This window comes from Myodes glareolus, chromosome 17 (genome assembly GCF_982192425.1).
Source record: "Myodes glareolus chromosome 17, mMyoGla1.1, whole genome shotgun sequence".
Classification (NCBI taxonomy): Eukaryota; Metazoa; Chordata; class Mammalia; order Rodentia; family Cricetidae; genus Myodes; species Myodes glareolus.
In genome coordinates, this window is record NC_142042.1 from 23,088,902 (window position 1) to 23,111,878 (window position 22,977).

Genomic DNA, 22,977 nt, shown 5'->3' on the forward strand with positions numbered 1-22,977 from the left:
AAAGTTAGTGCAAAGCCTTCCTTTGCATTGGCTTGTTCCCCACTGTGGGAAGGCAGTAAGGAGTACATCTTGGTCTATTTTCTGTTATGATAGCTGATGAGGAATTTACACAGAGTTAAAGTTCATTTGGCCGGCAGTTCAAAGACTGGGAGGCTTCAGATTCGGCAGCCACATCTGGTGGGAACTCTGCAGTCTTGGGACAGGGCAGGAAATTACATAACAAGATAGGCCATCCTGGCTTAAGTATCTCTTCCTCTTTGTGTAAGGCACAGCTCCATTGGATAAGGGACTGACCCTTATGGCATATTTGACTACCTCCTACAAATCCACTTCCAGACACCATATCTGGATTAAGTTTACAGGCTGAAAACATCTCATGAGTTTTTGGCAGGGTTCAGAAGCGAACCGTTACAATGCTGCATCGGGGCTCAGTCAGGAAGGCCTTTGAGGAGTGTACCCAGCTGGTTGGAGGGCAGGCCAGTGTTCAGGGCCACAGTAGCCCTTCTCCATAGCCTCTGGGAGTAATACCAGAAGTGATCAAGCTCTGACAAAGGTTCCATTGCGAAAAATCCTTATTGAGAAAAAAATTCTACAGAGCCCTGCCTCAACAGTTGAAGGTGATGATATTAGAAGCAAGCTGGCTGAGGAAGGCCATGTGTCTTCACAAGGCGCTTTATTAGCAAATGTAAGTGCTTCATGTTTACTATCAGAAGGGCTTCCAGAGATGCGATGCATTTCCAACAACAGGTGAGATTTATGACAGGTTCTGACTTAATAGAATTCAGAAGGGAAAAATGATGGCGCTGAGCTTTTGTGTGACTTTTGGCCTTCATGGGGGACAGGTCCTATGCTGTGGAAGTCCAGATGGTCAAATAGACAAGAAAGAAAACATGGTCTCTTCTGCTTTTTCCTCTTTATTGCTACTCTCATCGTGTTAGCGATATACACATAAAAATTACCTTACATGGAAAACTTAACTACATGAAAGAAGAGCTAAATAACCAGAGGGGAAACCGAAGAATTTCCAGTCAAGGGGTTTGCTCTGTTATTTAAGAAACTTAAGAGGCGCCTGAACGTGTGCATTGTGTCAGAGTCCAAGGCGGAGGAAAGTACTGAAGATAGGCAGGTATCCTAGTAGGTGATTGTGGGCCATGCCATGGGCTTGCACAGTTAAAACCAGTGTTCGGAGCCAAGTCCCAGGACAAGACTTCCTTCCTGGCCTCGTTACAGGGCAGGGCATTAGGGTACATTCTTTATCCATCTCCTTTACTACATCGGTCATCCATTCTCTCCTCATGCACGGTGTTCCCAGTTTTTGTCTCCAAAAAATTGTGACAAGGATACAGAGAATAAAGCAATGTTGGTTAGTAAGAAGGGACTACTTAGGGACGCATGTGTTAAACTAGTCCACGCTAAGGATGCTTACTGTGTTTTAATGGCTTGCTTCCGGGATATTCAGGCTCACCACATAAAGCAACCCCCACTAACATTTCTATTTATTCCCATCCTGTCATGTGTTCATCATACATTTTAAGTTGAGCTCTAGTCATATGTATACATTTGCAAAATTTTATATTGTGTTTATGCTCACTGGTTCCACTTTACAGTAAGGTCAAATATACTAACTGTTAACAATGTGCTTCTCATATAGATTTGCAACTATGTGGGACCTGCAAAGGTTATTGTTCAGTTGGTCACAAATGGGAAAAATACCCACCTGCATGCCCACAGCCTGGTGGGCAAACACTGTGAAGACGGGATCTGCACTGTGGTAGCCGGCCCCAAGGACATGGTGGTTGGGTAAGTGGGGGCATACGGAGATGGGAACAGTCGCACATGAAGCGCGTGGGTGGGAAATCAATAAGCTCTTCTCATCACAGACCTGTGCAAGACCTGCGAGGGTCTCAACACACACACACACACACACATATAAAGCCAGGGGAATGTGTGTGATTGCATTTGAACCCTAAGGAAAAAAAAACGGTGATTATATATATGACTGCCTGAGATAATCCTTGCGTTTATAATCTTGGCCTCCCAGGGGCGCGTGGTTCAGTTTGAGTGATGTTGTATTTATAGACACCTGACCCAAGAGCTATTTTCAATCTATCTTTGTGCCACTTTCGGTAGTATTCTTCGTCTCCTGGACATAAAAATAAAGACAAAAGCAGCAAAACACTACCTAATTGACTATACAGAAATGGTTACCTTTGGAGCAGGGTTTTCACTAGTAGTCTAAGGTTACTTTGAACTAACAACTGTCCTTCTGCCTCCTGAGTGTTTAGGTGCTCGAATTAGAGACATGCACCACCACAGCCAGCTCTGAGTTTATCTATTTATGATTCCCTTAATAGATTCCTAGTGGGAACATTTGAGACATGAAGGAGATAAATAAATATTGTTCCAACTTGATGCTACTTAAGAAGTATGCAGATTAAGTAACCAAGAAATGCAAGTTGGTTTGAACATGCATTAGATCTTAGCTGTAGATAGAAATTAGTGTATTCATTCAAAGTCAGTCAAATAAAGTAATTTTTAATGAATGAAACTTTATGAAAATTATTTCATTTCAAAAAAATCAAGAAATAATAAGATATAATTATGGCCTGAGGGCAAAAATGCTTGTTAGGTAAGTGTGATGACCCAGGTTCAGATCCCCTGGCTGCAGAGAAAAGCCTGTTGCGGAGCATGAGGATGTGTGATCCCAGCTCCTGTGGGGATGATGGGATGCAGAGATGGGAGGATCTCCAGAATTCCATGTAGCAGGCAAACAGCGGACCTAGTGTCAAAGCTGAAGGTGTCCTCTGACCTCTGCATACACACACAAATGTGTGCACACATAAAATAAAGACATTAGTTATTCTAAGGGGTTTTGTCGCTGTTGTTTCATTATCCTGAAACAGTAAAATAGCAGACAATGTAATAACTTAACTCAGAGTGAAAATTGATGAAAGCATTCAATCATCTCAGAAACAGATTACTCTTACTTTGGGGATTCTTAAAAACCAAAGATGAGGGCCAATCCAGTAGCTCAGAAAGTGCACTTTCCACCAAGTCTGGAACCTGAATTTAACTTCTATAACCCACGTGATTGGAGAGAACCAACTTCCACAGATTATTCTCTGACTTCCACGTGTAGCAAAGGGTTATGCATGCAGCACACACAAAAATAAGTAAAATGGAATAAAATTTTAAAATAAAAATAGTAGTTGTCTTAGGCTTTTAATTGCTGTGAAGAGACACCGTGACCACAGCAACTGTTATAAAGGAAAACATTTAATTTGCGTGACTTACAGTTTGAGATGTTTAGTCTATTATGGCAGGAAGCATGGTGGCATACAGGCAGACATGGTGCTAGAGAAGAAGCTGAGAGTTCTACATGTTGACTTACAGACAACAGGAAGTAAACTATGTCACTGGTCTTAGCTTGAGCATAGGAGACCTCAAAGCCCACCCCCACAGTGACACACTTCCTCCAACAGAGCTACACATTCTAATAGTGCCACTCCCTTTGGGACCCATTTTCTTTCAAACCACCACAATAGTTAATTAAAATAAGTTTTAAAAACAACAGATGAGAGCTGGGGAGATGGATCAATGTGTTAAGTTTTTGCTGTACAAACTTCAGAACCTGAGTTTAGATCTCTAGCACCCACATAAAAAGTCAGGTGTAGAAAACCAAGAAAATAAATAAAATAAAAATAGGAAAAGGCCGGACATGGTGGCACATGCCTTTAGTCCCAGCACTTAGGAGACAGAGGCAGGATCTCTGAGTTTGAGGCCAGCCTGGTCTACAAAGCAAGTTCCAGAACAGCCAGGACTACACAGAGAGACTCTGTCTCACACACCCACTCCACCTGGGGCCCTGATGCCAGTGTGGAGGGAACAGCAGGCAAGCAGATCCTTGGGGCTCAAAGACAGTTAGTCTAGCCAGCTAGTGAGCCCTAGGCCCAGTGAGTAGCCCCCGCTCAAGATTGAGGAAATTTTCCTGCCATCGCCCCGTGGCGTCTGTGCTTGTAGACAGACTTTATGTTAATTTGATTAATTATGTATAACATCAATCAGAGTTTCCTAAGTTTCTAACATCATTCTTAGTTTAAGTGGTGTCTGCTAAAATCCCAGCAAGTGTGGGCTTTTTATGCAAAGAAAGGAACTGCTTAATCACCTGTGGTGAAGTCTGGATTCCGTTGTCTCGAGACCCTTGTTCTTGGGAGGCACAGACAGCTTTCATGTTCCTGGGCATTTCTTTGTTTGACTATGAAGATGTTCAAGTGTGAAAAACCTAGAGAGAGGAGCTTTTCTTTAAGACTCTAAAATCTGATGCTTTTGATGTTGGGGGGATGTATCTAAATGGAAGGAAGAAGCTTAAGGTGATTCTTGTGTACTTTAACTTGTCTCAGCGTCTCCTGAAAGGGCGGTCCTCTTCGTCCCTTCCAGCTCCTGCCTGGCTTTTGAGAGGCGAAATACAGGTTCTTGTCAGTTTCAGACAGTGATCAGTGAGGGTGTCTGCTGATTCTACCACAGCAGTGCCCATCCCTCTAAAGCATTAACCCATTTTACAATTGCAAACTTTTGAGGAAATTATACATGGAATTCTCTATTAGTAATATTTATTATTGTAAAACTTCCAGTATATAGTATGCATACTGTTGTTTCTCTGTGTTGGTTTCATAATCCTCAATGATTTTTGAAGAAACTACTGGTGGCTGTCTCTATAGCTCAGTGGGAGGGGGCCTGCGTGGCATGCACAAGGCCCTGGGATGGTCCCCAGCAGCAGCATCAATAAAAAGAACCAATGGTTATTTACTCTAAACTTACACTTAGCAGCAATAGCAATAAATTCTGCATCTGTAAGCAGAGTGAGGAGGTCTTCAGCGTCTTGTAGTGCAGTGGGGTGTATGGTTCTGGAGTTGAGGGTGCTCACTATTCATTTAGCAAGCCTTTCACCTTCTAATTCCTGAGTTTGCTCCCTGGGGTTTGATTTAGTTGTAGCTGAGTGGGATTTTCTGATGTTAGAAAGCTTCGAGAGATGTCATCAAGGAGACGCCCCTGAGTTACAGTCGCCACAGCAGCTTTTCTCTCTGGGGTCCTGTAGAGCGGCTGTACTCACTTTAAATCTAGTATTTAACAGAGAAAATTCTGCCCACAGTATTTCCCAAAAGACACCACTTCTTTCATGATTCATTCATCTCTGTGTCTCTGAGTTTCTAACATCAGACCTATATCTTACTTTCTTTTTCTTTTTTTTGTGGGTGTTAAAACAGCATGCTAGTTGCCTGGGAGTCAGAACCGGGGCAAGTTGAATGACTTTGGAGACTTGAATTTCTTTCCATACAAAACCAGCAAGACATACTATCTCCGGGCACTTTCTGTCTTTAACAGTTTAGACCACGCCAGAGTTAGCAAATGCTATAAAATAGCAAGAGCAAACTTGCCACCATCTTTCTATGGTATGACATTGATTAGTTTATTTAGTTCTGACTTGTAGGCAAGAAATTTAGGAAGGCAGCCAAAGTCATTTCTTAGACTTGTCAATACTGGAAGTAGAATGAAGATAACCTGTTTTCAATAATATATATTACACTGAGTATAGATTCACAAGCAAGGCACCAGTCCAAAACATTAAGATCTGTAAAAACGACACCGAGAAGACTCACAGCTTTGAAGGCATCCAAACCAGAAGGATCCCCTGTATTTACAGTGTCTCCCACACCTTCTCAGTTTGAATTCTCAATAAGTTCAATTTCTGTTTTCAAAATTATTTTATCAGTATTAAAACATTCATCTCTTAAGTTTTGATTATGGATTTAATGATTTTAATATAGGGTTATTCTTTTTAAATTTTTAGTTAGCTTTCATCGGTCCTCTTGTTTCTTATTCATTTATTTAAATTTCACTACCTTTCTTGATTTAAAAAAAAATCCTGTTTGGTATTTTATTTTGACCTAGAATGTTAATTTTTCGCCAGCATGCTAGTTCTATGAAACTTTTCATTCAGTGGAAAATGTCTGTGCTTTTCTGCTTTGTGTAGGCCACATTCACCAACAGCCACCACACCCTGTTTGTTTCCTGGCAACCTGGGTTGAAAGGGTTGTGCAGCTCTTTTTTTTTCACAACTAATTTATAGAGCATTTATCACTAAAGCAGTGGTTCTCAGCCTGTGGGTCGTGACCCCTAAGACCACCTGAAAACTCAGATATTTACATTACAGTTCATAACAAAATTACAGTTCTGACGTAGCAACAAAAATAATCGTATGATTGGGGGTCACTGCTCCATGAGAAATGTATGAACAGGTCTCGGCATTGGGAAGTTGAGAATCACTGCTCTAGGGGCTGTATAAATATAAAGCACCAAGGTGAGCCTCTGGCCTCACTCAGTGGAACTGCTGCATTATTAAATCCCTATTTTAGAGATCCAAGCCAATTGAGGTTGGTCGTTCTGTGTGACTAAACAGAAGAGACCCTGACTGGAGAAGATTGGCCAAATATGGACCTAGGCTAGAAGTGTGTCATTCCAAGTTGGGGTGTACACTGTGGTCAGGGACTGCGTTTGAAGCCTGTGAAATCAAGGACTAAGTCTTCAAACAACAAATGCCAAAAAAGGGCCACTTGTGAGCCCCAAACTGAATCCCAAGGGATTCAGATGCATCACGACTTCAGCAACAGCTTCCAGATGACAGCGAAGATGAAAACATCCGACTTACTGCTTCGTGTTTATTGGTGGCTACAGGGTCACGTCAGCCTGGGTCTTCTTTATGACTGATGCTAGCCTCCATCCAGGAGAGTTTGATTTCACGGAGCAGTGAAAAGCCAGGCTCTCCTGCCTCAGCATTGCTCAGAATTAGCTGAAGGGTTGGTTAAAACACTTTGTTTGTTCAGTAGGTTTAGATCAAACCCCCAGATTTTCAGTATGTTCTAAAATAATGTTGATGTTGCTGGTCTAAAGACTCCCGTGTTATGAAAACAAGAGTAAGAAGCAAGGTTGTGCTGCCAGCCCTTTTATTAGCAGGTGTGGCCTTTCTGTTTTTAAAATGTCATTGCTGCAGTAGAAACCCTTTCAAGTATTCATTTCTGTGGATTTTGATAACCACATGGCTACGAACATCAAGTGTGCACTGCTGCCAACCCCAGAATCTCCGCACGCCTCTCAGCAGCCAACCCTTCCTCCACTAGAGGCCTTGAAAATACTGATGAGTTTCCTTTATATACAGTTTTGCCTTTTCAGAATTGCATGCCATCAAGTCATACAGCACACAGCCTTTCAAAGCCTGCCTCCTTTCGCTCAGCACCACGCACCAAAGTCCTCCGTGTTGCTCCATGTGTCTGCTCTTGCTTCCTTTCCGTTACTCTGTGGTAATGCATTTAGGGACTGGTGCCTACGGCTCATTATCCATTCATCTGTTCAAGCACACTTGGGTTTTTTCCAGTTCTTTAAGATAAAGTTATTGTAATGAACACCTATTGTGCCCTTACCAGCATCAACAACTAATTATTGTGCTCCCAAACTTGATTAAATACATTCTTACTTGAATATCTTCTAATATCTAATTTCACTGTGGTAGGAGAATATTTTATATAATTTGTATCCTGCTGCCTATGTTATGGCTAAGATAGCAACCACTGTTACTTCAAAAACATGCTCACTCTTGTTTAGTAGATGCTCTGTAAATATCCGTTTATAGTGAGTTTTCATTTGTATTTTAATAAGTCAAGCTTTCCTGAAGATCAGAGGCGCCCCACTGCTCAGCCTTACCGACCAGGCAATGGTGACACACACCTTTAATCCCAGTAGCCATACTAGAGATTAAAGTAACCAGGCAGTAATGGTGCACACTTTTAATTCCAGCCCTAGAGAGGAGTATAAGACATGGAGACAGCTCTCAGACACAGCCTCATTCTGAGGATTCAGGAGGCAGGATCACCATTTTGGACTGAGGTAGCCCCATGGCTGGCTGTTTTGCTTTTCTGATCTTCAGGCAAGCTTTATTTAAAATATAAATTATTTTTATTTAAAATTATTATTTGTATTTAAAATACAAATGAAATATCACTACATCAGTTGGGTTCAGATGTTCAAGTGTTATTCTAGCCTTATGTCCTAGTGATTTTTTGTCTATTAGTTACCAAGAGAGGAATGTCGAAATCACATTTATAGATATGTCTATTTTTCTTTTGTTGTTATACAATTTTTACCTCCCATAATGTGGATCTTTCTTATATCAGCTGCATAAATATTTAGGATTCTTAATCTCTCTTGGTTAGTTGATATTTTCGTCTTCTTTCATCCTTGGTAATGTCATTTGCTCTAAAAATCTACCTTGACTGATAAGCCTATACTTAGCATGATCTCACGGCATGTTGTATGTATGTGAACCTAAGGGCAGCACACTTTCACTTCCTGCTCCGAGCCTCGGGCTGTCATTTCATGTATTTTACATCTACATACGTTATAAGTTCCACAGTACGTTTGTTTTGTGGGGTTTGTTGGTTTGTTTGCCAGAACTTGTATTGGCTGACACACATTAGCATCCCCATTGCTCTTCGCCCTGCTTTATAGGTCAGGGTTTCTGGCTGGCCATCCCCTGCCGATATCACTTTCTTTAACTTTCCTCATTACTGCTGATCTGGTGCTGATGGGCTCGTTTCGGTCTGGTGTCTAAAACGTCTTCTCTTCATCTTCGCTGTTCAAAGGTGTTTTTTGAAGAGCAGAGGATCCTAGGTTGACAATGTGTTCTTTCATGTCCTGGTTTTATGTTGATTCACCATCTGAGGGCTTGACCTGTTTCCAACAAGCACCGCTCTGTACGTCTTGCCCGGCTCTGCTGTATGAAATCTGTCTAGCAGTGTTTCTGACTTCTCTCCATCCGTTGTCAGCAGTGACAGTTTTGAAGGGCTGAGGTATAGTTTTCTTCATAAACTTGAGTGTCTTAGGATTCATAGATCTCTGGATTTACATTTTTATTAAATCTACAAACTTTCCAGCTGTTAAATCCTCTGTCTGTGACCTCCCCCTTCCTTTTCTCCTGTTTTCTCTCCTGTCTCTCACAGACTAGGGTCAAGTTGGCAACATTACTAAAGAAGTACCCTCTGAATATTCAATCCAATGCTTAATGTATTTTGAGATTTCTTGAACTGGTCCAGCCCTGTGGGTCTATGAGAACAGCAGCTTTCCCCCAGCCTTTGAAGGCTCTTTTTCTCAAACATCACAGTCAGCTAAAGGTATCCCTAGTGTTTTGACTGTATAAATCTGCAGCGCACTGCCCCCCCCCCCCCCCCCCCCGTCTGAGCTCTATGCACTGCAATACCGTTCGCGAGCTTCGGGCAAGGGGCTGGAGGTTGAGGAAACACACACAGAGACAGACAGACACACAGACCTCCAATCTCTGGTACAAAGGCCCTTCTTTAATAGCACCATGGAGGCTTAAATACCCAGCAGTCAATGGCCAACAGGTGAAAATCCCATCCTCTGATCCTCTAGGCAAAGCACAGCTTTTAGTAACTTCAGTTAGAAGGCTCTAGCAGGGAAGAGCAGCTGAAGGCCAGGACTCCAATTGGTCCCAACATTTGGTCTCTGTTTGCCTTAAGTCTGTCTCTGCAAATGCAAAACACTGGGCTTCCCATCCTGCATCCTGGTTATTAAGCCAGGTAATTGTAAGAGTCACTTTATTTATCTCTCTTTCCTTGAGGATCACTGTTCTGTGTCCCCTGTTCCCAATTCCTCACCCCACTGTGGACTGTGGTGGAATACCAATGTGTGTATTGTTCACTAGGCTAAATCCTTCCTTCGTGGTTGGCATAGTAAGGGCAATGGCCTTCTTCAGATGTGAAGGGCTCTCTTCACAGAAATGTTAGTGAGCTGAGTACATTGTGTGTCCCAGCCCTGGCAGCAGTGTAGTGCGTTATACAGTATATGCCATATATTACCTTCATAATATAAAAATCCCAAATTCCGATGTTTGCCTAGCCTGGATTGGTATAAGACCTGAGGGCTTGTATGTTCTCTCAGAGTGTGCTTTGCTGAACTAAAGCCCACTCCTCTCATGGCCTGCTTACTTTTGGTTCTTTTTGCTGATCATCTTCCTGCGTTTCTCCAGCTTTGCAAACCTGGGCATACTTCATGTAACCAAGAAAAAGGTATTTGAAACCCTAGAAGCACGGATGACAGAGGCATGTATAAGGGGCTATAATCCTGGACTTTTGGTGCATTCTGACCTTGCCTATCTACAAGCAGAAGGTGGAGGAGACCGGCAGCTCACAGGTGAGCAATCTTCCCCAGCCTTACTTAAGGCCTCTACATCTCAAGAGAATGACTGTGTCCATCAGTCTGTCAGCCCATGAGGGCAAGGACCTAGTGCAATTGAGTTGTTCTACACTAGACACCTCCCTCATGCACAAAGCCTTTACACACTGATTTCCCCTTCTCGGTGCAGCCGGTGCTGAAGAGTAGACATTTTCACTCCGCTCTCTCACATACCACATGTGCCTTAAACTCTGAACCAAAGTAGAGGGGCAGGATAGGGAGCGGGTGGCATAAGACAGTCGTTACAGGATAGGGAGCGGACGGCATAAGACTTAACATAAATTATCCTTAAACTGTTTCAAAGAATAGAAAGGGAAGGAACATTACTGAATTTATCTTTTGAAGCCAGTATTATCTTTATACCAAAACCAGATAAAAGCACAACAGAAAAAAAGAGAAAAGAATTCAATTATGAACATGGATTTATAAGTTCTTAATAAAATATACAAACCCAATTCATCAACACACAAAAAAAGATATTATTGACCATGATCAAGTTGGCTTCATTTTTAGAATAGAGAATGGTTCAGTATATGAAAACCAATGAATGTAAAACATAAAAAGACTTGAGAACAGAAATTACATGTTGTCTAAATAGATGCAGAAAACTTTGGACAAATCACAACATCGCTTTATGATCTAAAAAATAGAAATAAGAGAACTATACTTCAGCATACTAAGGCTATATACAATAGACATATAGCCAATAGTATATATACTAAAGGGGATACAGAATGCATTTCCCTTGAAAGCAGGAATAAGACAAGGTATCACCTCTCTCCACTCTTACTCGACATAGTGCTTAAAAGCAACAATAAGGAAAGAGAAATAAAAGGATACAAACTGGGAAGGAAGAGGTCAAAATATCTCTATTTGCAGACAATATAATCCTATATACAAGGAAGCCTTAAGAGTCCACTGGAAAAGCTTAGGTCTGATGAAGTGTCAGGGTACAGAATCAACATTGCAAAACTCAGTAGCTTTCCTATATACCAGTAGTAAACATGCCGAGAAAGAAATCAGCAGAGGTATCAACCATGTCTAGTGATAGCCATGCCAGTAGCTTCAAAATAAGCAAGCCAGATTCCTGGCAATAAGCTAACAGAGGAAAAGGCCTTTGCAATGAAAACTTGAAGACACTGAAGAAGGAAACAGGTGACAATAAATGGAAAGACCCCCATGCTCCAAAGTCGACATAATTATATCACAAAAATATTACCAAGGGTGGTCTATAGATTGAATGCAATCCACATCAAAATCTCAATGGCATGCTTCATGGTAACAGAGGAAAACTATCCTAAAATTCACATAGAAGCAAAAAGCCTCAGGGAGCCAAAGCCATAGGGTAGTACAAGGGTATTGCTAAAGAAAGGTATCACAATTGCTGCTTTCAAGTTACACTGTAGAGCCATGGTAACAAACACAGCGTGGAACTGGCGTAAAAACAGGCGTATAAATCCGTGGAATAGAAAAGTAAGCAATAAATACACCTTTAGCCACCTGATACTTGAGAAAGATGCCAAAATATGCATTAGAGAGAAGACAGCCTGTTCAACAAGTGACGCCAGGGAAACTGGATAGCCACACATACAGAAGGAAACTAGACCCCCGTCTCATCCAGTGCAGAATCAATTCAGCATGGAGCAGAGATCTCGGCATTAAAGGAAAACATACAGAAAGTGTTCCGTGAGGCAGGTAGGCAAGGGCTTTCTGGAAGGCGCTCCAGCTACCCAGGAAATAAAATCAACCACTAACAAATGAAATTAGAAAGCTGCTGTGAAACAAAGGAAATAGCCTTCATTATGGGAAAGAATTTCTGGTGGCTATGTATCTGACATATTAATATCTGGTTATATCAAAAACTCAAAAAATTAAATTCCAGGAAAACAAGCAATGCAGTCAGTAAGTGGGCTAAGTAACAAGGGCAGGGCTCTCAGATGATAAAGCACAAACAGCCAGCAAACGTGAGAGAATGTTTTACACCCCTCACCATTAAAATTGCTTCAAGGTTCCATCTCACCCCAATTAGAATGGCAGCCATTAAGAAAGACAAGCAGCTGCAACCTAGCCTGGGCGCCGGCGGCTTAGGGCTTGCCTAGCTAGCCTCGGAAGTTCTGGGTTTGATTCCCAGCACTTACGGAAACAGCTGGGGTAGCGTACTATCCCAGCACTTGGGAGATGGCGTCAGGAGGAGCTGCACGGTCACCCTCTGCTGTATATTGCAGATGAGTCAGCAGGTCCTTTTCACAAACTCTGCGGGCCTGAGCTCGGTCCCCGTGACCACATGGTGGAAGGAGAGAGTCGCCTTCCTCGGGTTGCCCTCTGACCTACACATAGGCACTGTGGCCAGCCAATGAAAATAGATCAATAAATGAGAAAATCAATGTGGAGAGTTCTCAAAAATAAAGTATAAGTAGAGCTGCCATATGACAGCTGTACACGCCTGTGTATACTTGCAAAACTGTAAGTCAACATAGCTACACAGACATGTCGACTTGCACATACATGTTTGTTGCAGCCATATTCATGAGTCAAGTTAAAGAGTCCTCCTAGCTCTCCATCAATAGGTGATGGATAAAGGAAGTATGATATATATGCATAATGGAGTTTTATTCGGCCACTAGAAAGGCATACCCAGGGCTGTCTATGCAGCTGGGGCTGACCGTGTCAACTGCAGTAAGCCAGACCGAAATCATCACATGCTGTCTCTCCCCTTTCATCTAAACGTGTTAAGATTATTTGCACATATGTGCATAGGACGTGAAAGTGGGAGGAAGGTATCCTATTGGTAGAAGAGAAATAGTGGGTACAGGAGGGGAGCCAGGAGGCTGTGGGACTGAGTATAGGCCTAGGGCTTGGTCTGCTGGGATGAAGACATCTCTATGAAGCCTGTCACTATGCCAGTAAAAACCTTTAAGGAAGTGATTCTAGAGGAAAACAGTTGGTGTTTCAGACGTTCTCTGTGTGGGCTTCCTAAAATACGCTGTGTTAAATGTTCCCACCCTCACCTGCCCGGGCCTGAGCAGACTGTACTGTGTGACCCTAGACAGGGAGAAGGAGATCATCCGCCAGGCGGCTCTGCAGCAGACCAAGGAGATGGACCTGAGTGTGGTGCGCCTCATGTTCACAGCCTTCCTTCCCGACAGCACCGGCAGCTTCACTCGGAGGCTGGAGCCCGTGGTGTCGGACGCCATCTACGACAGCAGTGAGTAGTTGTCCGCCGCCCTGAGGCAGCGCGAGGCCTCCAGACAGTGACTGTCACCGTGAGCGCTAGTTTACTGTCTACAAAATGTGACCACTGCAGTCTAGGGAAGAGGGTTGGTGTCCATTTAAGCATCTTAAGCCACACCACCCACTGTAATGTTCTTTCTTCAGAAAACGCATTATATCTTGACATGTAACACCAATTTCTTACTTCTAGACACAGGACTCTAGGATAGATGGCTGGTGCTCTTTAAAGTAACCTTATTTTTTTTTGCCCCTGGCAGCTATAAAGAGAAATTAATAAAAGACAATTTTTATTTTTATTTATTCTTGTCCTCACTTAGTAATACATTCATTAAGACAGAACTTCGAGGTAACTCAAGAAACAGTATGTCATTCTCTTCCAGTCTGTAGATACTGGAACGTGGAGGGCTCTCCCTAGCCTTTAGCACTTACTGTGTAACTCTGTTGTTTGCCATGCACTGGACTTGATAAGCAGCTGCCTCAGGAAGCTGCAAGCACAGAAGTCTCATTGAAAGGTTGTAGAATATGATGTACGAGAAAAGCCCGTGTTCCACATGCATCAGCTAGATGATTTGTCTGATTTAAACAAGTGTAACGGGAAGTGAAAAGTTTATCAAATAAAAAAGATTCTTATTCATCAGAGAACCTTAAAATGCAGCTGTTGGAGTTTTTAAAGGGGAAGCTTCATATTGCTTGCTAGTACAGGCAGCTTTGCCCCAAACCACACAGAATGCTAATTTAGTTTGGGGAAAGGAAATAGAACATCTTCATTTTTCTTTGTAGAATAAAAAATAAGGTAGCTTGAAAATTGTACTTTTCTTAAAACTTTTAGGACTTTTGTAAATGGCATAAAATTAGCATGAAGCAAGCCACCGGCCTGGCAGTTTTGAAAACCTCAGGAAACCTTCTTTCCATATCAGCCTGTGTGTTAGGGAAACCAAATGCCGTCATCCAGGGAAGCAAATGCCGCCATCCTCTCCTCACCTGCTTGGGGAGAGTGAGTGGCCCAGGCCCAGGAAGTTCTCCAAGGATGCTAGCAGCTCTGCTTGCTCTGTTTGTGTCTTTGTAAAAGCAGTAGGAGTGAGCTCATCTGTCGAACTCACTTAGGGTGTGCATTATTTTCTCCCTGCGGACAGAGGCCCCCAATGCATCCAACCTGAAAATCGTACGGATGGACAGAACAGCAGGGTGTGTAACCGGAGGAGAAGAAATCTACCTTCTCTGTGACAAGGTTCAGAAAGGTACGTGTACACCCCAGGCTCCAGACATGAAATGTAGTTGTCAGAGTCCTCTGGGAGTTGCTCGTGATGGATCAGGGGTGTTCTCCTTTTTGCTGTGGAATCTCTCAGAAACATTTTGAAGTGTATAATGTGTTGTTTTTGTAAAGCCTGAGTACATAGTTCAATTTCCCACAGAAGTAAAAGGATAGTGATTATACATAGAGCCGCTCAGCATGTTAGTACTTAATAAACTTTATTCCTGGTACTCAGTTAAACTAAAGTAACTGTTATTAGCTGAGTTTTACGTAACATAAAGTTCCAGCTCCTGCTCCTCTGTCTGTGCTGTGTTGTAATGTGGGGAGAGCTCCCCAGTCCCTTCCACGGGGCCCTCTGATGCCAGTGGGGAAAGAGAAGGGTGACACACACAGGTTCCTCAGCACAGCTCCCTCAGTTTGCACTCTGAGAAGTTCCTGATGTTTACTGTCATTAGATATAGCAAGATTGGGAAATTAGTAAAAGGTGAAGGGGTAGTTACTTCCCCTTTAAATAAAATTACAAATAAATATTCTATTTTAAAACAAGTTTGTTTAGCCTGGTGTCTCAGGGTTCCTACTGCTGTGTTAAACCTCATGTCATGATCAAAACCAGCTTGAGGGTGGAGAGAATTTACTTTAGCTCTCAGTTCATAGTCCGTCATCCAGGGAAGACAAGGCAGATCTCAGAACAGGAGCCTGGAGGCAGGATCCGATGCAGATCCTTTGGAGGCTATGGAGGAACACTGCCCCTGGATTGGTCCTCATAGCTTGCTCTGCTTGCTTTAAAACCCAGACCCACCTGCCCAGGTATGGCTCTGTCCACAGTGAGCCGGGCCTTCCCACATTATCAGTCAAAATCAAATAGACCACAGGCCAGTCTGGTGGGGACATTTTCCTCATTTGAAGTTCCCTCTTCCCGAACGACTCTGGCTTGTATCAAGTTGCCATGAAACTAATCCCAGCATGGCTGATATCAGTCTACACCCAACCCACTGAACCAAAGTCATGTTTATTTCCAGACCCTTGGCTGTATGAGCCATGGGCAAAATTATTTGTATTTAATTCTTAATAATTATCATTAAACTGAAATGTCTCAACATCAGGGGCCTAAGAAGACCATCTATATCATATTGATACAGTGACTTGACCATACTATTCTCAATACTGTCCATAATGAACCTGAAGATGGGGGTACCTGAGGGTCTGGGGACCCATGCTAGCAAGTGTGTGGCCTGGTTAAGAAGGTGGACTCAGAACCCATCCTTGGGTGCCAGTCCCTTCTCTGCCAATCCTGCTCTGGGAAAAACCACTAGAAACAACAGACCACACCTTGAAGAGACATGGTGTGAGATTCCCAGGGCCAGTCTTGTCACCAAACCATGGTCCTGTCTCTGAGGTCTCAGTGCGTTAGGTCTCTCTGTTTAAAGGAGGCAACTAAGCCATGGAGGGGTGCGGCTGTGCAGAGGTGCCTCCAAAGGACGGAAGAGAGCTCGCTACACACTGTACAACTAGAATAAAAACATGACAATTGAATGTTAGTGTCACAACACAGGTGCAGTTCCCTATCACATATATACGTAAAATGGAAAGAAAAGGGTTGGAGGTGGGATAAACAGACAGACAGACAGACTATGAAAATGACAGATGCCCTACTCTAGTAAGTCTGGGATAGACCTACTCAAAGTCAAAGGATTGGATCAGAAAACAATATGATGATTTATTCAATCCTAATATGTCTAAAATTATACTAAAATAGACATATCAATTTTCATCAGTCAGTAGTGTGGTCCTGCTTATGAACTAAGAAGTAAAGGCAGAGAGATGCCAGCCTGAATTCCATGTCATGGTTCTGCTGAACTAGAATCCGTGACTAGAGGGCTAAAAACAAATCCTAGTTTCCTCATAAGAGGACATGGCCATCGTGGTATTTAAACCAGTTGCTTAGTAGGGAGTCAGGAAGTCGTATGCAGCGATAGGACAGCAGACCCCGTAAGAGCTGGGGCCCTGCCTGTGTGATGTTTACATCCTGACTCCCTCACTAATTAGCCATTCCTCCTTGGGTGACTTAAGACACGATCTGAGGCTGGCAAGGTGGCACAGAAGTAAAGGCACTTGCTGTCAAGCCTAACAACCTGATTTCAATCCCCGGGCCCAACATGGTGGAAGGAGTGGACCGCCTTCCATAAGTTACCCCCTGAGCTCTGGATATGCTTGTAACATACATGTGTACTCCCACGCATGTGCACACACCAATAGACCACAGATTCTTTCTGCGAATGAGGACAGCATTAGTACACCTACATCCCAGGACTGGTTTGAGGACTAGATGAGTTCATATTTACGCGTAAAGCACTGAGGACAGCATCTGCCACGTGAGAAGCTTCATTTATGTCAAGTGTTACAGCGTACATCTCCATACGGGGCTGAGTCACACCTACGGGTTCTGATAATCTTCCGTCCTTCAAGTTTCCCAGAAATGAGGTAGTTTAAGGTGGAGAAACAGAAGATTTGTATGTCGACTAAGACAAAGCTTAATGGATTGGGCAAATCCAGTACTCTGCCACTGGGAATAAATAGATCCCATTCCCGGAGTGAATGTGTGTAGTTAGTGGAGCCAGTGATCTGTGGAGACTTTAAGTGGTGCAGATCTCCTGCTGCTCATTCTTTTCAAAGCGTTTACATTTGCGTGAGGTAGAGTTATCTGCCAGCCGCATTTGCTAGCATGCTCGTTGACGTTGCTATACCCATTACAATCATATGCCTGAATGTGACCATTTGCAGATGACATCCAGATCCGGTTTTATGAAGAGGAAGAAAATGGTGGAATTTGGGAAGGATTCGGAGACTTTTCCCCCACAGACGTTCATAGGCAGGTAGGTGGGTCGATACTGCGGGTTTTATTTTAATACATGTTCTGCCTCGGTGAAATTCAGTGCTCCGTTTCCGCATACTGAAAAGGAAACAGTTGTAAGTCTTTTTAGCATCCATACAGCAGGGCTATTTTTATGGCTCTTCCAGAGAAGTGCCCAAACATAGAACTGCGGGCAAGGTGCTGCTAGAACATTGGCTCGGAGCCTGACATGGCGCCTCATGGGTGTCTGCTGTCCGGGTGTTGAAGGCAGTGGCCCTCAGCTCCTCCCTTGAGAAAGGAGCTGAGCCTGATGCCATCCTGAGGAGCCGGGGTCTCCAGCTGCTTATATGACCATGGTGAAGAGTTGAACCACCTCATTAATACGCACTTTTGAGGGTGACTGAGAAATGGTGTTTTCAAGAAATTATCAACAGTCCAAATATTAAGCAGTAAATGGCTAAATAATGACCTCTGTCTATGTGATGGAATATCATTCAGTTTCTAGAAAAGGGGAGTCTGTGCCTGAACAGAGACCTGACACAGTGCTAAGACTTGTAAGGTCATTGATTGGGGACGTGCTGTATATAAAAACAGTTCAGTGTTCACATGCCCAGGAAGCCTGAGAAAATGACAGCAGCTCCCTCCAGGAATCTGCATTGAAGAGGTACCTAAACAGGAGATAGGGAGGCAAAAAGAGTTATCTGTGTGTGCCACTGTGTTTCTCCTATATTTTATGAGACCTTGCTGCTGTGAATAGAAACATAGAAAAAATGAAACTGAGTACGTCCAGTGCCTGACTGTTCCAGTACGACCCCAAATTAACACATGATGCCTCCAGCCCAGCGTTACTTCCCTGTGGGCATGTCTAGCTGCAGGCTGACAGTGGCAGCCCTGGTTCCATCTGCTTCCACACCCAGTCCTTCACGTGCTGCCCTGTATGATCTTGGAGGTTTAATGTGAATTTGGAAGAGAAATAATTAAGTTGTATTAATTAGGATAGTTAACCAGCATACTATTGGGTTTTACTTTCACAGGGGCAATATAATAGAAATGTGTGCTGGGCTGTGGTAGTGCATGCCTTTAATCCCAACACTTGGGAGGCTGAGGCAAGCAGATCTCTGTGAGTTCAAGGAACAAGTTCCAGGACAGCCAGAATTGTTACACAGAGAAACATTATCTCAAATAAATAAATAAATAATGAATGAACAGATAGATAGATAGATAGATAGATAGATAGATAGATAGATAGATAGATAGATAGGATGGGTATAGCATACTGACTGGAACTTTCTCTAGGTGCTGGGTTTCATCACACTTTATTTAAGCCTAGAGTATAAATGTATGCATACAGAATGTGCCTGGTACTCACCACCACCAGAAAACAAATACCCTACACTAATGTTTGGATTTTTTTGTACCCTACAGTTTGCCATTGTCTTCAAAACTCCAAAGTATAAGGATGTCAACATTACAAAACCAGCTTCTGTATTTGTTCAACTTCGGAGGAAATCGGACTTGGAAACGAGTGAACCGAAACCCTTCCTCTACTACCCTGAAATCAAAGGTACCTGGGTTGTTTAGACTCTTGCTCTTGCTCTGAAAGATCAGTGGATCACCTCCTAGTAGACACCACTGTCTGGGGGTGAAGGGCTTATTTTTAGAGACCAGAAGGTAATGTATTGAGGTCATGGAATGAGCCCCAGCTCTACCATTGAGCTGTAACCCCAGGTCTCCATTTATAGTAAGTACCCAAAGCAGAAGCATCCACAAACCATGTGAAGTTGTGGAGACAGCCCTGCATCCCATGGTCAAAAGAAGCCTCCAAAATTGTCTTCTTCAGTCAGAAGCATTTGGGATGTTACTGAGGATGAATAAAAGTCAAGGCTCCCTCGCTTTATAAAACAGATGATCGGGGCAGGAGTGTGGCAGCTTTTGTTTGTCCTGGGAGAGATGATCTGAGTGCTGAGATGAAGAAGGCTGAGGCAGGTGAGGGAGGCCAGGTCCCGGCGCTGGAGTATGTGTAGAGTGTTGGCTAGGCCTGCCCGAGTGCTGTCTGGGATGACACGGCAGGATGATGCAAGAATCCAGCGGTGCTTCAGAGGGACTGAGACGGGTCCCAGTGCCTGGGAGTGAGCACCCAGCAGACACTGCCATGGTGGTGCTGTGGAGACCCGGGCCTCGGGTGCAGGAAGTGAGAGGCTCAGAGTCACAGGTGGAAGCTTACAGTGTGGTTAAGTGGATAGGAGGTTCAAGGGAGAAAAGTGTGAGGGTGAAAGGGAAGCTCCGTGTAAACATGTTTCAGTTCAGCCAAGTGCAGGGAGGAGGCCAATCAAAGGCCAGGCCCAAGTACGTGGAATCTCAGTGTTGAGAACAATCTCTGGCCCCATGGAGTTTAAGTATAGGAACACACAGTGCTCCAGTCTGCCTCCTTGTGTCTATTTTCAAAGCTTTTTCTTAAAATCCATGGTTCTGAGAGGAGATCCACAAGCTTGGAGGCTACACAAATGACTAAGCTCCAGCAAAATCTGTAATGTCTAGATCAGAGGGAGTGAGGCTGGAGAGAAGGGCAGTGGCATGGCTGTCCCCAGATGCAAGGTTCTGGCTGAAGTCGGGAACCACAGAGGGCAGCCACACTGGGGACCCCAGTATTGGTTAGGCCAGCAGCATGACTGTCCCCAGATGCAGTGGCCTGGCTGAGGTCAGGAACCACAGAGGGGCAGCCACATTGGGGACCCCCAGTGCTGCTTCCTTGAAGGCAAAGCATGGTGGTGATGAAGAACCTCTCTGGCAGAACCATTTTGAAAGCATTTGTGAGAGTTCACATTTCTTTCTGAGGTGTGACCGGCTGCTGCTGGGTCAGATGTATGGTACATTCCGTGTTTGGCCTGCTTCCTTCCTGGTCTGAAGTCTTCTAGATCCTTCTGCCTACACAAGGCAATGTGAAAATCCAAATGCTGTACCTGAAGCCCCTGCCCTCTGAAAATAGGAGAAAAAAATAGAATTCACCTCGTGAAATATGCCTTCAAAATAATGTTATCTTGACTGATGCAGAATCATGAGAACCAGAAAAGAAAAGCACAGGTTAGCTACACAGGATATGAGCCTAGGGATGTCCCAAGCTTGACTCCCAGACCGCCTTTTCTGGTGGTGTCTGCATCAGCAGAGCACACTAGCGGAGGCCCAGCTTCCTCAGCACTCCCCCTCAGCAGATCAGGGGCTCTCTACTGCCTGGCTTAGAGGATGAGGTTCGCTGAAGATCCAGTGTCATCGACAGACTTCCAACACACGCCATCTGGGCCCTCACGAATCCAATACAGCTCCATAGAAAGCAAACAATATAAGAATTATCTGGAGAAATAGAAGCAGTCAGTGAGCTCCAAAGAGAGAATGGCTGCCATGCATGTATTACGATCAAGTTATTGATTAGAACTCTTAATTGGAGATAATAGATTTCCTTGTTTTTTTAATATTTTTTTTCTTTCTAATGTATAGGCCTGTTTGTATATCTGTGCACCACACCCATGCCTGGGGCCTGAGGAAGCTAGAAAGGGGTTTCAGAACCCTGGAATTGGGGTTTCAGAGTTACCATGTGGGCACAAATATAACTGAGAAGGCTAACGATACATTAGATCCATCAATTAAGGCATTAGACATATACGGGACATTGCCCTCCCGTTGCCACCCTGAACTCTGTGTCCTCTGGAGTCATTTATTGATACCTCATCTTACAAACACTTCTTGGGGACAGTGAGGTCAGGGAGACAAAATAACCAAACGAGAGGTAGTTATGGGGTGAGAACATACTCAAGGGCCTTCTACTCTCAAGCAAAGAGAGACCACCCTGAGTATTCAGTAGGAGAAACTGGAAGTCGGGATGGAGAACAGTCATGTTTAAAGCTATAGAAGACATGACCAAACTAAATACAGGCTTTTGCCAGAGACACTGGAAACTGAGACTGAGGTGATTTCAAGGTGCATGTCCAGGAAAGGCCAGCAGAGGCTGGGCTTCTGTCTCTGTCTGCAAAATCCCCAGCTCTTCTCTACGGTCAATCTTAATGAGGTGTTACGAGCAGCACTGTTTTGAAGTGTTGCCCACAAAGCAGGAGTCTGCTGTGATGAAAAGTCACTAGACCCTGGGTCTGACCTCTCAGCCTTATGATGAGAAAGTCACTTAGCCACCCCAGCTTCAGCTTCCTTCTCTGTGGGAGGAGATCCTGCAGAAGTGGCCTGGGCTTCCTTCTAGAGCATGCATTCGCGGTATGCCCTGGGAAGCACCGGGGAGACTGAGTGAAGCAAGGGGGTAATCTGAGACCTGAGATGTGAAGGCTCATTTGTGAAGGTCGTCCTGCAGCATTTTCTAAATTAGGGTTTTGTCACTGAAATAATCCTGGCAATGGTATGGCTAATGTTTTAACAATTATCTCTTAAAATTTTTGAATTTTGAGAAATGGTTGAGCAGTTCAGAGTGCTCATTGCTTTCAGAGGACATGAAATTTGTCTACAGCACCCACAGATGCCAGTTCACAGCTGCTTGTAACTCTAACTGTGGGAGACAGCACCCTCTTCTGGCTTAAACAGGTACCTGCTTACATGTGGCATACACTCAGAGACACATAAACAAAAACAAACATTTAAAAACTTTAATTTCACGGTGAAAAGTAAAGCATCTCTACTTTAAAAGGGAATACACAGTAAATGTGAAACCCCTTTGCTTGAACCATATCAGCAAATAACATTTGGGCTGGGAAGACAGCTCAGTGGGTGGAACATTTGCCACACAAGCACTGGGACCTGAGCTCAGAAGCCAGACACATAGCGTGAGTGACTATAACCCCAGTGTCCCCACAGGAAGATGGAAAATGGATGCAGGAGAATCTTCAGACGCTTAGGAGCTAGCTAGTCTGGGATTCACAGCAGCAAAGAGAGCTGGTCTCAAACAAGGTCAGAGGCAAGGACCAGCACCCAAGGTTGACCTCTGACCTCCAAACCACGCCCTCTCACACACATGGGATGGGTATCTTTTATAAAAAATAACATTTCTAAAGATGTGTAAGTTACCCATTGTGTTTTATGTTCCTACAGGGGAATCACATTCCATGTAAGAATAACAGTTTATAGGTTGTCTAAGTGAGTCTAGGTGTTAGTTTTGGTGTAACTGGTAGGGAAACTTTATGAATCTTTCTACAAATCTTTAGTTTGGAAGTAGCCAGACTGTCTTCCCCCAAGCTCACTCCTTTCTAGCGGAAGCTCATTTTCTTCAGAACCATCCTGGTATGCCCAGCTTTGACTTTAAAGGGACTAGCAGTTCACCATGCTACTGTGCTTTCCCCTCAATAGTCCA

At 43.7% G+C, this 22,977-nt stretch overlaps 1 protein-coding gene across 1 annotated transcript in view; it reads left to right on the plus strand.

Annotated features, from left to right (window-relative positions):
- Positions 1-22,977, plus strand: part of Nfkb1 (nuclear factor kappa B subunit 1) — a 109,026-nt gene that overhangs the window by 63,421 nt on the left and 22,628 nt on the right. Inside the window, exons 7-12 of the mRNA XM_087897546.1 lie at positions 1,652-1,800; positions 10,097-10,260; positions 13,349-13,507; positions 14,667-14,771; positions 17,567-17,658; positions 19,062-19,200. Coding sequence (XP_087753672.1) covers positions 1,652-1,800; positions 10,097-10,260; positions 13,349-13,507; positions 14,667-14,771; positions 17,567-17,658; positions 19,062-19,200 — 808 coding nt within the window. The remainder of the gene's footprint in view (positions 1-1,651; positions 1,801-10,096; positions 10,261-13,348; positions 13,508-14,666; positions 14,772-17,566; positions 17,659-19,061; positions 19,201-22,977) is intronic.